At 53.3% G+C, this 17,605-nt stretch overlaps 1 protein-coding gene across 2 annotated transcripts; it reads left to right on the forward strand.

Annotated features, from left to right (window-relative positions):
• The first annotated feature begins 314 nt into the window (after positions 1-314).
• ZNF500 (zinc finger protein 500) lies at positions 315-16,945 on the forward strand. Of its 2 annotated transcripts, none has more exons than XM_010339156.3 (6): positions 315-483; positions 1,434-1,945; positions 6,560-6,743; positions 6,978-7,042; positions 9,728-9,827; positions 15,588-16,945. In XM_010339156.3, exons 2-6 carry the CDS (start codon positions 1,532-1,534, stop codon positions 16,268-16,270), a joined length of 1,446 nt encoding a protein of 481 aa, XP_010337458.1. In that variant the 5' UTR covers positions 315-483; positions 1,434-1,531; the 3' UTR covers positions 16,271-16,945. The 2 variants fall into 2 exon arrangements, with proteins under 2 accessions (XP_010337458.1, XP_003928539.1); XM_003928490.3 differs by having other exon boundaries at positions 9,731-9,827.
• The last annotated feature ends 660 nt before the right edge of the window (positions 16,946-17,605 follow it).

Raw genomic sequence — 17,605 nt, forward strand, 5'->3', positions numbered from 1 at the left:
GCTGGGATTACAGGCATGAGCCACCGTGCCCGACCGAGTTTGCTGGCTTTGAACAGGGAAGAGGCGGACTTTATCTGTGAACTTTTTCACAACAGAGGAGGGCAGGTGTGGAATAGTAACTGGAAGAGTAGCCCAGAGACTCCGAGGGCTGCACGCTCGCGCATGTTTACTGAGATGCTGGACTACGTTACCCACAATGCATCCCTTTGAGGACCACATTAACCACAATGCGCATCGCGGACCCGCCCACGCGGGCTTGTTGCCACGCCCAAACAGCCGGCTCAGCCAATGATTCGAAGGCTGTGTTACCCACAATGCCGCCCGCTGGCCTGGCCACACGGCCTGGTTCCCATGCCTCGTTTGGGGGTCTTCGGCCTGGCTCTGGCGTCCGGGGCTGCGAAACTTGCGGTCCGCGGTCTCACTCCGGCTCATATCCGCCGCTCCGACTCTGGCCCGAACTTTCCACGGCCCGCAGCGCTGCCAGTGAGTGCGGGGGGCGCAGGGACGCGGGTCCCGGCCGCGGGTCCCGGCGAAGCTTCGATGCCGGGGTCTGTGCTGCGGCCTCGGGCAGCGCTCAACCTCCACCTGAGGGGTGAGACGGGAAAGCAGCCCGGCCTGGGGGTCGCAGCCCTCCCAGGACCCTGGAATTGGGGGGCCGTTGTGACCACCCACTTGGGGGTGTCTGACGGGGTCTCGTTGGACTTCACGGTTTGCCAGACCCGGATACCGAGGGTCAAGTTGAGGCAGAGTCTGTACCTTGCTTGGCAGAAGGGCTCCAGTTTTCATCAGATTTCCAAAGGAACCCTTTCCATATAGGACCCTCTGTAGTCATGGAAAATGACGATTCTCGAGCTCTGACAGCAAACATCCGTTTTAGGTTGTTTTTGTTTTTGTTTTGGGACGGAGTTTATCGCCCAGGCTGGAGTGCGGTGGCGTGGTCTCAGCTCGCTGCAACTTTCGCTTCCCGGGTTCAAGCGATTCTTCTGTCTCAGCTTCCCGAGTTGCTGGGATTACAGATGTGCTACCACCATGTCGGGCTAATTTTTGAATTTTTAGTAGAGACGGGGTCTCACCACGTTGACCAGGCTGGTCTCAAACTCCTGACCTCACGCGATCTACCCGCCTCAGCCTCCCAAAATGCTGAGATTACAGGCGTGAGCCACTGCACCTGGCCCATCCCTTTTCTTTCTGTCAGCAACCTATGTGTGTAGGCCCTGTTATCTCTGTTTGCCCATTGAGGAAGCAAAGCCCTTCAGTAAATGACGTCAGAATTAGCAGGGGTTTAGTAGCAAAGATGGCATTGATCTACTTCATCCTTTTCCTTTTTTCAGGGCGAGTGAGCTGGTCTTGGAACCAGGGCAAGGGCTTCCTAGTACAGAGGGCTTATCCAGCCCCAACGCTGCCCTTCAAATGGTTTTATTGTCTCTCCACAGGGCCCTGAAAAAAACTCTTCCTGTGTCTGTCCAGAGGTATACAGAGAGAGACAGGTTCAATTCTAAGGCCTAAAAAGGAACAAGTCCCACTGGGAACAATGGCCACCATCCCTGGCCTCCAGCCCCTGACATCCTTGGAGCAGGATCTGGAACAGGATGAGATCCTGATTGTGAAGGTGGAGGAGGACTTCGGCTGGGAAGAGGAGCCCTCCGTGGAGACGGAGGACCCCAGCCCCGAGACTTTCCGCCAGCTCTTCCGGCTCTTCTGCTACCAGGAGGTGGCTGGGCCCCGGGAGGCCCTGAGCCGCCTATGGGAGCTGTGCTGCCGCTGGCTGCGGCCAGAGCTGCGCACTAAGGAGCAGATCCTGGAGCTGCTGGTGCTCGAGCAGTTCCTGACGGTGCTGCCGGGGGAGATCCAGGCTCGAGTGCGCGAGCAGCAGCCGGAGAGCGGTGAGGAGGCCGTGGTCCTCGTGGAAGGGCTGCAGCGGGAGCCCAGGAAACACAGGCAGCGGGTGAGGTGGGGGGCATTTTGACCCTCAGGTGAGAAAACGGGGCCCTGCTGCTGGGGTTTGCAGCTGGAGATTCCTTGGTCATTGGGTGACCAAGGGTGGCTTCCTGGACACTGTGAATTGAAGAAGGCACCTGCAAAAGGTTTCTCAGCCGTGGCCAATGGGTGTCCACCCTTTGATTAACCACATCCTACCCTGATAGCCCTTTATTAGCTGCAGCAGATGGTTTGTGAACACTGTCCTAGGATAGGCCGAACAGGTTTTTGGGTTGTTTTTTTTTTTTTTGAGACGGAGTTTCGCTCTTGTTAAGCAGGCTGGAGTGCAATGGCGCGATCTCGGCTCACCGCAACCTCCGCCTCCTGGTCTCAGGCAATTCTCCTGCCTCAGCCTCCTGAGTAGCTGGGATTACAGGCACGTGCCACCATGCCCAGCTAATTTTTTGTATTTTTAGTAGAGACGGGGTTTCACCATGTTGACCAGGATGGTCTCGATCTCTCGACCTTGTGATCCACCCGCCTCGGCCTCCCAAAGTGCTGGGATTACAGGCTTGAGCCACCGCGCCCGGCTGGGTTGTTTTTTTTTAAGACATGGTCTCGCTCTGTTGCCCAGGCTGTAGTACAGGGGTATGATCACGGCTCATTGCAGCCTCAACCTCCTGGCTTCAAGTGATTCTCCCACCTCAACCTACTAAGTAGCTGAGACTACGCATGCACCACCACACCTGTCTAATTTTGTGTTTTTTTTGTAGAGACAAGGTTTCGCCATGTTCCCCAGACTAGCCTCAAACTCCTGGCCTCAAGTGATTCTCCCACCTTGACCTCCCAAAGTGCTGGGATTACAGGCATGAACCACTGCGCCTGGCCCAAACACAGGTTTTGGTGGGAGAGATGTCCGGCATACCTTCGAAGACAAAGAGTTGAAACTACCCCCAAAGTGGGAGAACACTGGGAGGAAAGACCAGGGGCATGGGGGGCACTTGGGTTAGAGTCCCCAGAGGTTCTAGAGTTGTGCCATGCAAAACAGTAGCTGCTAGCTACATGTACCTCTTTTTTTTTTTTTTTTTGAGACGGAGTTTCGCTCTTGTTACCCAGGCTGGAGTGCAATGGCGCGATCTCGGCTCACCGCAACCTCCGCCTCCTGGGTTCAGGCAATTCTCCTGCCTCAGCCTCCTGAGTAGCTGGGATTACAGGCACATGCCACCATGCCCAGTTAATTTTTTTGTATTTTTTTAGTAGAGACGGGGTTTCACCATGTTGACCAGGATGGTCTCGATCTCTTGACCTCGTGATCCACCCACCTCAGCCTCCCAAAGTGCTGGGATTACAGGCTTGAGCCACCGAGCCCGGCCACATGTAGCTTTTAAAATTATAGTTATATACTTTTGTGTGTGTGCGTGTGAGACAGAGTCTGTTTCTCTCTCACCCTGACAGGAGTGCAGTGGTGCGATCTCAGCTCACTGCAACCTCCACTTCCCAGGTTCAAGTGATTTTCATGCCTCGGCCTCCCAAGTAGCTGGCATTACAGGCATGTGCCATCATGCCAGGCTGATTTTTGTATTTTTGGTAGAGAAAGGGTTTTTGCTGTGTTGGCTAGGCTGGTCTCAAACTCCTGGCCTCAAGTGAACTGCCTGCCTTGGCCTCCCAAAGTGCTGGAGTTACAGGTGTGAGCCACCACACCTGGCCACTATGTGGAATGTTAAATTAATTCCTCAGTCATACTGGTCACCTCTCAAGGGCTTAGTCCTCGCACATGACCAGTGGCTCCTGTACTGGATGGCACCGACAGGACCCTTCTGATGGCCTGAAATCTCTAAAGACTGTCCCTCTCCACCTCTTAGCCACATTTGGAGGAGCAGGGGAAGCCTCTTACTCATTCCTCCTGCTTCAGTTTCAGTCACTGAACTTCTTGAGATTAAAATAGAAAAGTCCTGCCACCTGCTGTTTCAGTGCTTTTTTCAGGGCCTTTCATGGATGGGGCACATGGACGGTGCTTACCAGCTGCCTTTCTCCCTATGGCAGTGCCACTGGCTGCACACTGCTGGTCTTTTACAGCCAACAGAGGAGACATATCCCCTAACGCTTGACCAGATGGTGAGCTGACTGCAGTCAGAAAATCCTCCCATAGGCCAACGTGGTGGCTCACGGCTATAATCCCAGCACTTTGAGAGGCTAAGGGGGGAGGATCATGAGGTCAGGAGATCAGGACCATCCTGGGTAACACGGTGAAACTCTGTCTCTACTAAAATACAAATTAGCCGGGAATGGTGGTGGGCACCTGCAGTCCCAGCTACTCCGGAGGCTAAGGCAGGAGAATCGTTTGAACCTGGGAGGCGGACGTTGCAGTGAGCCGAGATTATGCCACTGCACTCCAGCCTGGTAACAAGAGAGTCTGTCTCAGAAAAAAAAAAAAAAAAAAAAAAAAAAGCCAGGCGTAGTTGCTCGTGCCTGTAATCCCAGCACTTTGGGAGTCTGAGGCAGGTGGATTACCTGAGGTCAGGAGTTTGAGACCAGCCTGGCCAACTACTGAGAATACAAACATTAGCCGGACGTCATGGTAAGTGCCTGTAATCTCAGCTACTCGGAAGGCTGAGGCAGGAGAATCGCTTGAACTCGGGAGGCGGAGGTTGCAGTGAGCCAAGACTGCGCCATCGCACTCCAGCTTGGGCAACAGAGCGAGACTTTGTTTCAAAAGAAAAAAAAAGAAAAAATTGGGCCGGGCGCGGTGGCTCAAGCCTGTAATCCCAGCACTTTGGGAGGCCGAGGCGGGTGGATCACGAGGTCAAGAGATCGAGACCATCCTGGTCAACATGGTGAAACCCCGTCTCTACTAAAAATACTAAAAATTAGCTGGGCATGGTGGTGTGTGCCTGTAATCCCAGCTACTCAGGAGGCTGAGGCAGGAGAATTGCCTGAACCCAGGCGGCGGAGGTTGCGGTGAGCCGAGATTGCGCCATTGCACTCCAGCCTGGGCAACAAGAGCGAAACTCCGTCTCAAAAAAAAAAAAAAAAAAAAGAAAAGAAAAATTGTGCCGTCGTGGTGGCCAAGAACTCAGGACTTCTTCCTGGCCGGCCAGCCTCTTTCCTGGCCCCTGCAGCTTCAGTGTTTGGGGTTCCTAGCATGGCTTCCGTTACTGCCCCGGCATCTCTGCACACATGCCACAGCGCCATCATTGAGCAGAGAGGGGCAGGCTCTGCTCCCCAAGGGGACTACCCTCCTTAGAGGTGTGGAGTGTTGGACAAGAGGAAGCCCAAGATGGGGTCCCTGACACTGACTTTGCAGTTGTCTGGGGATGTCTCTTGTCCAACTGCTATTGCAGAGCTCAATTCTAAGATCCAATTTCATCCAAGTCACCTTTTCTGGAATTAGGAAATAGAGTATCTGAGAGCACCTGTTGATAATTTCTTCCCCCTCTCACCACCCTGAGACAGAGTCTTGCTCTGTCACCCAGGCTGGAATATAATGGCATGATCTCTGCCCACTGCAACCTGCACCTCCTGGGTTCAAACGATTCTCCTGCCTCAGCCTCCCAAGTACTGGGATTACAGGCATGTGCTACCATGCCCAGCTAACTTTTTTTTTTTTTTTTTTTTTTTGAGATGGAGTTTCGCTCTTGTTACCCAGGCTGGAGTGCAATGGCGCGATCTCGGCTCACCGCAACCTCCGCCTCCTGGGTTCAGGCAATTCTCCTGCCTCAGCCTCCTGAGTAGCTGGGATTACAGGCACGTGCCACCATGCCCAGCTAATTTTTTGTATTTTTAGTAGAGACGAGGTTTCACCATGTTGACCAGGATGGTCTCGATCTCTCGACCTCGTGATCCACCCGCCTCGGCCTCCCAAAGTGCTGGGATTACAGGTGTGAGCCACTGTGCTTGGCCAGGTAATTTCCAAAAAATCCAGCAAATGCAGTAATGTGAAGTTCTGAAATGAGGCCAGGGCTGACTCAGGGCCCTTCTGGCCCAGGGTCTATCAGGAGGACCAAGGAATGGAGGGTAAGCATGTGAAGGGGGTTGGTGTGATGGCTCACGCCTGTAATCCCAGCACTTTGGGAGGATCGGGCAGGCAGATCATGAGATCAAGAGATCGAGACCATCCTGGCCAACATGGTGAAACCCCGTCTCTATTAAAAATACAAAAATTAGGCCAGGTGCAGTAGCTGACACCTGTAATCCCAGCACTTTGGGAGGCCAAGGCGAGTAGATTATGAGGTCAGGAGTTTGAAACTAACCTGACTAAGATGGTGAAACCCCGTCTCTATTAAAAATGCAAAAATTAGCCGGGCGCAGTGGTGGGCGCCTGTAATCACAGGTACTCAGGAGGCTGAGGCAGGAGAATCACTTGAACCCAGGAGTCAGAGGTTTCGGTTAGCCAAGATCGGGCCACTGCACTCCAGCCTGGTGACAGAGCAAGACTCCATCTCAAAAAAAAAAAAAAAAAGAATGTGATGGAACACAATTGCAGTGACAGGAGAGACCCTGAAGTAGAGCAGACTGGGAGTTGGCTGCAGGGAGCCCAAGGGTGGGCAGCAGCTGGGGTGCCTGAGATAAGGGTGTGGGGCCCTGCGGGGATTTTCCTTTTACCCTTCTGGGAGCCGGTGGGCAGATCTCTGTCTGTGTGCAGGGCTCAGAGCTGCTTTCTGATGATGAGATGCCCCTCGGGATAGGGGGACAGTCCTTAAAATGCCAGGCGGAGGCTCAGACGGAGGAGCTGTTTCTGGAGGAAGAGGCTCGATGCTCCAGCCAGCAGCCCCCAGCCCAGCTAAGCCACAGGCCACAGAGGGGTCCGCTGCTGTGGCCAGAGAGGGGTGAGCAGCACCCCTTTGGAGGAATGGGAAGTGGTGCAGGGAAGGAAGGTGAAGGTGAATGGGGCATGGGGTGTGGCCAGAACAGGGCCTGCCTGGCTGTGGGGTGCACAGACTCTCCAGCAAGGAGTGGGTCTTGGGTGGGCAACCACCGGACTGCTGGGGCCTTTGACTGCAGGGGCGGTGGGGTGGTGCTGGATGAGCTGTGTGACTGGTGGTGACTCTGCTCCTTTCCAGGCGCTCCGGCCCCCCAGCAGCAGGAGATGGCGTCAGCCTCACCCCTCCTTTCGGCCTGGTCCCAGGTGAGTAGGGTGCTCCTGGTCTGCAGCGTCCCCGGGTCTGGCCCGACCTCCTGTGTGTTACACTTCCTTGTTGAGGGGAGACTTCTCTTCCGGTGGCCAGGGTTTTGGATGTCAGAGGAGCTCCTTCCTAGAGTATCCTCCCTTCGGTCCAACCCTGGAGTTGCTTCCTCTGGCCTCCCTGAGAGTCTTTTCTTCTCTCCAGGGGCCATTTAAGTACTCGGTGATGCCCAGAAGATTCTGGGGTCCAACAGTGAGACAGAGTGGTGACTCCTGTCCTGCTGGGCACAGGGGCCTTTTGGGACTTGGGAAAATACAGGTTCCTCTTACACCCTTGGTGTGGAATAGGAGTCTCCTTTGTTTGCTCACTTGTTTGTTTGATTTTTTTTTTTTTTTTTTTTGAGCCAAAGTCTGGCACTGTGCTCACGCTAGAGTGCAGTAGTGTGGTCACGGCTCACTGCAGTCTTGACCTCCTGGGCTTAAGAGATCCTCCTGCCTCAGCCTCCTCAGTTAGCTGGGACTACAGGTGTGCACCGCCACACCTGACTAGTCGTTCTTTTATTTTTTTATAGAGAGAGAGTCTTCCTGTGCTGCCTACGCTGGTCTTGAACTCCTGGGCTCAAGCGATACTCTTGCCTCAGCCTCCCAAAGCACTGGGATTACAGGCATGAGCCACCATGCCTGGCCTGTTTGATTTTTATTTTCTTTTTTTTTTAATTTTTTAATTTTTTTATTTTTTGAGACGGAGTTTCGCTCTGGTTACCCAGGCTGGAGTGCAATGGCGCGATCTCGGCTCACCGCAACCTCCGCCTCCTGGGTTCAGGCAATTCTCCTGCCTCAGCCTCCTGAGTAGCTGGGATTACAGGCACGCGCCACCATGCCCAGCTAATTTTTTGTATTTTTAGTAGAGACGGGGTTTCACTATGTTGACCAGGATGGTCTTGATCTCTTGACCTCGTGATCCACCCGCCTCAGCCTCCCAAAGTGCTGGGATTACAGGCTTGAGCCACCGCGCCCGGCGTGATTTTTATTTTCATATTTATTTTTGTATTTATTTTGAGATGGAGTCTCGCTCTGTCACCCAGGCTGGAGTACAGTGAAGAGATCTCGGCTCACTGCAACCTCCACCTCCTGGGTTCAAGCAATTCTCTTGCCTCAGCCTCCCGAGTAGCTGGCGTTACAGGAGTCCACCATGACGCCCAATTTAGTTTTGTATTTTTAGTAGAGACATAGTTGTACTGTGTTGGCCAGAATGGTCTAGAACTCCTGACCCCAGGTGATCCACCCATCTTGGCCTCCCAAAGTGTTGGGATTACAGGCATGAGCTACTGTGCCCAGCCCTGATCATTTTTAAACAGCAGCTTGATTGGGTTATAATTTACATACTACACAATTCACCCATTTAAAATGGGCCAGGTGTGGTGGCTCATGCCTATATTCCCAGCACTTTGGGAGGCTGAGGCGGGTGGATCACTTGAGGTTAGGAGTTCCAGACCAGCCTGGCCAACATGGTGAAAATTCCGTCTCTACTGAAAATAAAACATTTAGCCGGATGTGCTTGCCTTGGACCCAGGAGGCGGAGGTTGCAGTGAGCCCAGGTCACACCGCTGCGCTAGGCCATGGCAACAGAGCAAGATTCTGTCTCAAAAAAAAGAACAGTACTGTTTATGTCCAGAAAAGTGCAGCCATCACCATAGTTTGAAAACCCTTTAGCCCTTCCCCCAAAGGCTCCTTTGACTCATTAGCAGAGTCTCTCCCTTTTTCTCCCTCAGCACCTGGCAACCACAAAGCTCCTTTTTGTCTTTGTGGATTTGCCTGTTCTGGAAAGGGTTGGCTTTTTTTTTTTTTTTTGAGACAGAGTCTTGCTCTGTTGCCCAGGATGGAGTGCAGCAGCGCAATTTCAGCTCACTACAACCTTCACCTCCCAGGTTCAAGTTGTTCTCCTAAGTAGCTGGGATTACAGGCTTGTGCCACCATACTGGCTAATTTTTTTTTTTTTTGAGACAGCGCCTTGCTCTGTTGCCCAGGCTGGAGTGCAATGGCTCACTGCAGCCTCCGCCTCCCAGGTTCAAGTGATTCTTCTGCCTTAGCCTCCTGAGTAGTTGGGATTACAGGTGCCCACCACCACGCCCAGCTAATTTTTCTGTTTTTAGTTGAGACAGGGTTTTGCCATGTTGGCCAGGCTGGTCTCGATCTCCTGACTTCAGGTGATCCGCCCACCTCAGCCTCCCAAAGTGCTGGGATTACAGATGTGAGCCACTGCACCTGGTCACTTGTTTTTTAATCATGCTTCTGGGTTAGTCTGGTGCTACATCTGGGAGCTACTGGCCCAGAGGTGTCCTCAGGTCCCTTGTCTGCCGCTGTCACATCAGGGTCCCAGGCTGGCTGGCTGCAGAGCCAGGGGATGCTCTCATCTCGCTGTGGAGCATGGGAGACTGCAGTGAGTCCACCGCTTCTCATGGCGAATCTGTCCCTTCCCAGTGGTGTCCCAACTCTGCAGCAGTGGCACAGGGGAGCAGTAGGCAGAGGCACCAGGACTCACCACTGTAACAAGAATGGAGAGGATCAGCTGCACCACCACGCTCGGCCCCAGCCTCGAGGGGCAGTGGGGGTGCAGCTCCCTGGGCCAGTGGCCCACAAGGAGCAGGCAGCTTGCTTGGGGCCTGGACTGAGCAGGGTGCATTCCAGCAGGCGCCTGTGAACTTGGAGGACGTAGATGTATACCTTTCTGGGGAGGAGCCAGGACACCTGGACCCAGCTCAGCAAGATGTGCCGCTGGAAAATGAAGGTAACTTGCAAGGGACTCTGTCCTCTAGGGGCCTTGCTAAAAATAGGAACTGTCGGGTGCCAGCTCATGGGCTTGGTTACATTGGGCCAGTTGGCCTGGGGCGGTCTCATGTGCCCAGGGCTGCCCGAATCCCTTCAGGGTCCCAGCTGCAGGGGCTGTACAGCCACTTGGCCAAGGCAGGTGCCCAGAGCTGCCTTGCGATTCCGTTCTTCCATCCCTGCCGCCTACACGTTGGTCCTGCTTCACTTCAGCTGCCCTATGCCCTCCTCTCAAGGGCACAGCTGCTCCCACAGGGCCTGACTCTTCAGCCTCTCCCCATCGCACTGAGCGCCACCCTGGCCCATACGCAGCACTGTCTCCTCAGTTCTTTCTCTGCCCGTTTGTGTCTTTCTGCCTCTCCTGATGCTGCTGGAGCCTTTTCTGGTTTTTATTTTTTGGTTTTTTTTTTTTGAGATGGAATCTTGCTCTGTCATCCAGGCTGGAGTACAGAGGTGTGATCTTGCTTCAAGTGATTCTCCTGCCTCAGCCTCCCAAGTAGCTAGGATTATAGGTACCCGTCATCATGTCTGGCTAATTTTTGTATTTTTTAGTAGAGATGGGGTTTCACCATGTTGGCCAGGCAGGTCTCGAACTCCTGACCTTAGGTGATCTGCCCACCTCAGCTTCCCGGAGTGCTGGGATTACAGACGTGAGCCACCACTCCTGGCCATGCTGAAGTCTTTTCTGTCGACAGTGAGAGGTTGCTTTGTATTAGGGTTCTTCTCCAGAGAAACAGAACCAACAAAAGGTACACACACACATGGATTTATTTTATGGCATGGACACTCAAACAGCTCCCTTGGCTGCTTACAGAAGTTGACAAGTCTGAAATCTGCAGGCCAGACCGGCAGGCTGGAATCTTTGGATTTCTGTGCCATGGTCTCGAGGCAGAGTTCCTTCTTTGGGAAACCTCCAGGATTTTCTTCCTTTTTATGGCTGAAGAATATTCCCTTATGAATAATGCTGCAGTGAATGTGGGTATGCATCTCTGATAAACCCTGCTTTCAGTTCTTGGGGTAGATGTTTCCAGCAGTCAGACGGCTGGCGTGCACATGGTCATTCTGTGTGTAACTTTTTGAGGAATGATTATGCTGTTTTCCATAGCATCCGTATCATCTCACGTACCCACCAAGAGTACACAGGGGTTCCATTTTCTCCACATCCTCACCAGCGCTTGTTATTTTCTGGGGTTTTTTGTGTGTTTTTTCTTTTTTCTTTCTTTTTTTTTTTTTTTTTTTGAGATGGAGTTTCACTCTTGTTACCCAGGCTGGAGTGCAATGGCGCGATCTCGGCTCACCGCAACCTCCGCCTCCTGGGTTCAGACAATTCTCCTGCCTCAGCCTCCTGAGTAGCTGGGATTACAGGCACGCACCACCATGCCCAGCTAATATTTTGTATTTTTAGTAGAGACGGGGTTTCACCATGTCGACCAGGATGGTCTCAATCTCTCGACCTCGTGATCCACCCGCCTCGGCCTCCCAAAGTGCTGGGATTACAGGCGTGAGCCACCGCGCCCGGCCTGTTTTTTCTTTTGAGTCGGGGTCTTGCTCTGTCACCAGGCTGTAGTGCAGTGACGTGAGCTTGACTTGCTGCAACCTCCACCTCCCGGGTTCAGGCGATTCTGTCTGAGGCTCCCGAGTAGCTGGGATTACAGGCATGCACCACCACATCTAGCTAATTGTTGTAGTTTTAGTAGAGGTGGGTTTTGCCATGTTGGCCAGGCCGGTCTCAAATTCCTCACCTTAGGTGATCTGCTAACCTCAGCCTCTCAAATTGCTGGGATTACAGGCGTGAGCTACCGTGCCCAGCCTGATTTGCAAATGTTTTCTCCCATTTTGTGCGTTTTCACTTTGTTGGTAGTGTCCTTTGACGAACAAAGGTTTTTGGTTCTAGTGGCCCTTGTATCATTTTTTTCTTGTGTTGCCTGTGAGCAGGTAGATTTAGATGATGTTGTATGAGACTCTGGTTGGTCATCAGCAGCTTTGGTGATGTGCATCCAGACCAGCAGTCTTGCCCTCTAGGGGACGTCTGTCCATGAGTGGAGACATTTTTGGCTGTTACGATATTTGTCAGCTATCTTTGATGAATGGAGGGCAGGGATGCCACCCCCCCTCCTGCAGTTCATAGGCTGGCCCCTTCAGCAACTCAGCCCGCTCTAGGCCCCATGGATGTCACCGTTACCATGATTGAGGAACCCTGATCTGAAGGTTTCTGAGAGTGTCTTACCTGTGGGCCACTTCATTCCCCGTACCAAAGGCAGGTGGCAAAAGGGAAAGAATTGGCCAGCCCGCCCAACTCCCAAGCGGCCACATGGAATCCTCAGAAGGGAAGGAATGAGGTTCTGCCCAGCTCTGTCACCAGTTCCCGGAGCCCAGACACAGCTTCCCTCCCAGGGTCACAGTCATGAGGTTGGATTTTACTTACCCTGTGCCAGAGCCCATGATAAAAAGGGCCGGTGGGGCCAACAAAAGTTGAATTTATTTGATCGTGCTTTAAAAAAAAAAAAAAAAAAATCCAGATGCGATGCCTCACACCTGTAATTCCAGCACTTTGGGAGGCCAAGGTGGGTGATCACCTGAGGTCAGGAGTTCAACACCAGCCTGGCCAACATGGCAAAACTCTGTCTCTGTTAAAAATACAAAAAAATAGCTAGGTGTGATGGTGAGCGCCTGTAATCCCAGCTACTAGAGAGATGGAGGCAGGAGAATTGCTTGAAACCAGGAGGTAGAGGTCACAGTGAGCTGAGATCGCACCATGGCACTCCAGCCTGGGTGACAGGAGCGAAACTCAGTCTCAAAAAGAAAAAACAAAAATAGGCCGGGTGCGCTGGCTCATACCTGTAATCCTAGCACCTTGAGAGGTCAAGGCAGGTGGATCGCTTGAGTCCAGGAGTTTAAGACCAGTCTGGGTAACATGGAGAAACCTTGTCTCTACAAAAAATGCAAAAATTGCTGGGCATGATGGTGCACACCTGTAGTCACATGTACTTGACAGGCTGATGTGGGAGATCGCTTGAGCCTGGGTTAAGGCAGCAGTGAGCTGTGATTGTACCACTGCACTCTAGCCTGGGCAACAGAGTGAGACTCTGAAAAAAAAAAACAAAATTAACAAATTAGGTTGGTATGTGGTCTCCAAATTTTTACATTTTTTCATGAGATGAAATCCACATAACATAAAATTAGCCATTTTTCAGTGAACAGTTCAGTGGCGTTTAGTATATTCGCAATGTACAATCGTCACCTTTTATTCCAAAACCTTTTATTTGAGACGGGGTCTCACTCTGTCACCCAGGTTGGAATGCAATGGCACAGTGTTGACTCACTGCAGCTTCAACCTCCCAGGCTCAGGTGATTCTCCCACCTCAGCCTCCCAAGTAGCTGGGACTATAGGCCTATGCCACCATGCCCAGCTAATTTGGAAAATTTTTTGGTAGAGATAGAGTCTCACTATGTTATCCAGGCTCAAAAACTTTTTTTTTTTTTTTTTTTTTGAGATGGAGTCTCACTCTATCACCCAGGCTGGAGTGCAGTGGCATGACCTTGACTCACTGCAACCTGTCTCCCGGGTTCAAGCGATTCTCCTGCTTGAGCCTCCCAGGTAGCTGGGATTACAGGCACCCACCACCATGCCCAGCTAATTTTTCTATTTTTAGTAGAGATGGTGTTTTGCCATGTTGGCCAGACTTGGTCTCGAGCTCCTGGCCTGAGGTGATCCGCCCGCCTCAGCCTCCCAAAGTGCTGGTATCACAGGCGTGAGCCACCACGCCCAGCTTCCTCTATTTTATAGATGTAGAATTTGAGGCTCAGTAAGTGCCAAACCCATCTTTGGCTTTCCGGAAGTTGGGGCTGGAGATGGGAGGGGAGGGCAAGGAGGATTTGCCCAGGAGCTCTGGGTGTGGAAGTGTCTTAAAGTGGACATTTCCAAAGGCAGTGGGTGGTTCTGTCCCTCCCCTGTGGGGTCAGCGTGTGCCTGCCATGCACAGAGCTTCTCTCCGGACTAGTGTGAAGATGGCTGTTCCCCCACACCACCAAGCATCATGGTGTACTTTGTGCTACCAGGTCCCCTGTCACCCTCATGCTGCAGACGAGCAGAAAAGTCAAGGGCTTTTTCCTGAAAGGGGCAAAGCCTGGATCACTACAGGCCCCCTCTTCCTGTTCTCCTGTACTGATGGTGTCGGCTCTAGAACTTGGATCTGCAGAGGGGCATCAGTGGCTGCACCAAGTATATGACAAGAGAGGGCCAATGGCTGGGACCCATGACTGCCCTGCTCAGCCAGAGCAGCCCAGAGCAGGGCTTCTCGACGTTGGTGCTGTTGGCGTTCGGGCCGGATGGCTCTCCACGTGGGGCTGCCTGTGCTGGCAGGAGCTTTTCCAGCTGCCCAGGCCCCTGCCCACTAGAGGCCACTTATAACCCCCTCCCCAGACTTGACAAAAATGTTTCCAGACCTTGCCACCAGGTGGGAACCCCTGGCTTAGAGCATACAGCAGAGTCCAGAGCTTGATGGCCCTCGCTCTGTAACTTACCAGCCCAGTGATTCTGGGTAAGTTCCTTAACACTTTTGTGCCTCAGTTTCCCCATCTGCAAGATGGAGATAGTAACAGCACTGACCTACTGGTTATTGTGATGGTTAAATAAGTTCCTGTGTGTTTGTTTTATTGATTTAGTTTTTGAAACAGGGTATCACTCTGTCACCCAGGCTGGTGTGCAGTGGCATGATCATGGCTCACTGCGGCCTTGACCTCCTGGATGCAAGTGATCCTCCCACCTCAGCCTCTTGAGTAGCTAGGACTCAATGCCTAGGACTCAATAGCTAGGACTCACCACCATGCCCAGCTAATTTTGTTTACTTTCTTTTGAGACAAAATCTCACTGTCTTGCCCATGCTGGTCTTGAACTCCTGGGCTCAAACAATCCTCTTGCCTCAGCCTCCCAAAGTGCTGGGATTACAGGCATGGGCCACCGTGCCGGGTCCCTGCTAGATGTTTCATAGGGGAACTTTAGGAGCCCCATAAAGCCTTCATCTTCCTTTCTATTAGAAGTATTTCCTAGCTGGGCACGGTGGCTCACTCCCGTAATCCCAGCACTTTGGGGGGCCGAGGCGGGCAGATCATCTGAGGTTAGGAGTTTGAGACCAGCCTGGCCAACATGGTGAAACTCCATCTCTACTAAAAATACAAAAATTAGCCCAGCGTGGTGACAGGCGCCTATAATCCCAGCTACTTGGGAGGCTGAGGTAGGAGAAGTACTTAAACCTGGGAGGTAGAGGTTGCAGTGAGCCGAGATCATGCCATTGCACTTCAGCCTGGCAGACAAGAGCAAGACAATCTCAAGAAAAACAAATCATTTCCGCCGGGCGCGGTGGCTCAAGCCTGTAATCCCAGCACTTTGGGAGGCCGAGGCGGGTGGATCACGAGGTCAAGAGATCGAGACCATCCTGATCAACATGGTGAAACCCCGTCTCTACTAAAAATACAAAAAACAGCTGGGCATGGTGGCGCGTGCCTGTAATCCCAGCTACTTAGGAGGCTGAGGCAGGAGAATTGCCTGAGCCCAGGAGGCGGAGGTTGCGGTGAGCCGAGATCGCGCCATTGCACTCCAGCCTGGGCAACAAGAGCGAAACTCCGTCTCAAAAAAAAAAAAAAAAAAAAAAAAAAGAAAAACAAATCATTTCCCTTGCTCTCTTGCCATGAATTCCTAGAGACTATGCTTTCTTTGTCTCAGGACCTGTGATCCAGTTGGTGGACGGTGGTGACGGCAGAGAGGACGCCCCGGTGAGGATGGAGTGGTACCAAGTGTTCTCAGCGCGATGCCAGGGCCCTGGCCACCCGCTCCCAAGTCAGAGGCCAGCCCCAGTCAGGGGCTTGGCCAGGCCTGAACAACCAAGAGGTGGCCCCCCACCAGGAAGAGGGGTTTCTCATGGGGCTGACAAGCCATACACCTGCCCCCAGTGTGGCAAAGGCTTCAGCAAAACGTCCCACCTGACCAAGCACCAGCGCACACACACGGGTGAGCGGCCTTACAAGTGCCTGGTGTGTGGGAAGGGCTTCAGCGACCGCTCCAACTTCAGCACACACCAGAGGGTGCACACGGGCGAGAAGCCCTACCCGTGCCCCGAGTGCGGGAAGCGCTTCAGCCAGAGCTCCAGCCTGGTCATCCACCGCAGGACGCACAGCGGGGAGCGGCCCTACGCCTGCACCCAGTGCGGGAAACGCTTCAACAACAGCTCCCACTTCAGCGCTCACCGCCGGACGCACACAGGTGAGAAGCCCTACACCTGCCCGGCCTGTGGCAAGGGCTTCCGCCGGGGCACCGACCTGCACAAGCACCAGCGGACCCACACAGGGGCAGGCTCCCTGCTAACGCTCCCACCAGTGGCTCCTGGAGGCTCTGGGGCCAAGGCCTGATCACCCAGTGCCTGAAGCTGCCTTTCCAGGACTCTCATCCCTGGGCACAGAATTCAGGAAGCTGCCAGAGACCCTGGTCCGAAAGCATTGCCTGTTGCCTCCCGTGGCCCAGTATGAGGGCAGCAGGAGACATTTGGGATGCTCAGACCGAGGAGGAAGCTGGGCACTGGGCACAGAGCAAGGGCAAGGACAGGCTGTGTGAGTGTCCAGTGGCGGCCAGAACAGACGAGACAGAGCGAGGGCTTCAGACACAGCGACACACTCAGGAAGCCAGAAGCTCGCACCCAAGGCGTTGGTGGGGCTGGCTCCTGGAGGGCCTGGGAGCTCCATCAGCCTCCCACAGCGTCCGGTAGCTGCTGGCATGTACCCTCATCACTGCGTCCCTACCCATCCCCTGTGTGTCTGTGACCTTGTGCACCATCTTTGTGTCCTCCCCTGCCCTTCTTTTTTTTTAAAGACAGGGCCTTGCTCTAGAGTGAAGTGCCATGATCATAGCTTACTGCAGCCTCGAACCCCTGGGCTCAAGTGATCCTCCTGCCTTGGCCTCCTGAGTAGCTGGGTTGCAGATGTGTGCTGCCATGCCCAACCTCTGTTTGGTGGGGCCACCACCCACTTGGTTTAGGTTCCCCTAATTGCCTGTAACCTCATCTTAACTAATTATATCATCAAAACCCGTGTTTGCAAACAAGGTCACATTCTGAGGTCTGGACATGAATTTGAGGGGCCCCTCTCTGGCCTGCCATAAGGAGACCTGATGTACCTCAGCCTTCCCAGGACCTGGTCTCCAGCTTCTCCTCCATTCTGCCAGGGTTTCCAAATGAAGCCTGGGGCTGGCCAGCATTCCAGTCCCTTTTGCAGATCCGTATCTGCTCTGCCGGCTGGCAGACACCTGGGGCGGGAACACAACCCTAAGTTCCATCTTCCTGACCTGTCACCAGGGATGTGATGGGCCTGACACCTCTCCAGGGATGGGGCTCAGGGCTGCCTTTGCTTCTGGCTCATTAGTGTCTGGGACATGGCCTTCCATGGTCGCCCCACTTTGTCTTTCTAAGTTAAGAAGCCTTCACCTTCCAGCTTCTGTCTGGCCTGTGCTGTGTGGGAGCGTCTGGTCTGTACACATTGTCTCAGCCTGTGAGTGGCAGAGGCAAGTGGTGTAATAGAGTCCTTGGTGTGTGTAGTTGTCTCAGAAGTCATAGGACAGCTGTGGATACCACTGGGTTCTGGAATGTTCCAGCCAGGCAGTGGTGGTTCCTCATGGATAGGTAGCCTTGGCCCTTGTCCCAGCCTGGGATGCTCCGTTCCATTTGGCACCCGGTCACTGTATATACATGCACA

Source organism: Saimiri boliviensis, chromosome 12 (genome assembly GCF_048565385.1).
Source record: "Saimiri boliviensis isolate mSaiBol1 chromosome 12, mSaiBol1.pri, whole genome shotgun sequence".
Taxonomy (NCBI): Eukaryota; Metazoa; Chordata; class Mammalia; order Primates; family Cebidae; genus Saimiri; species Saimiri boliviensis.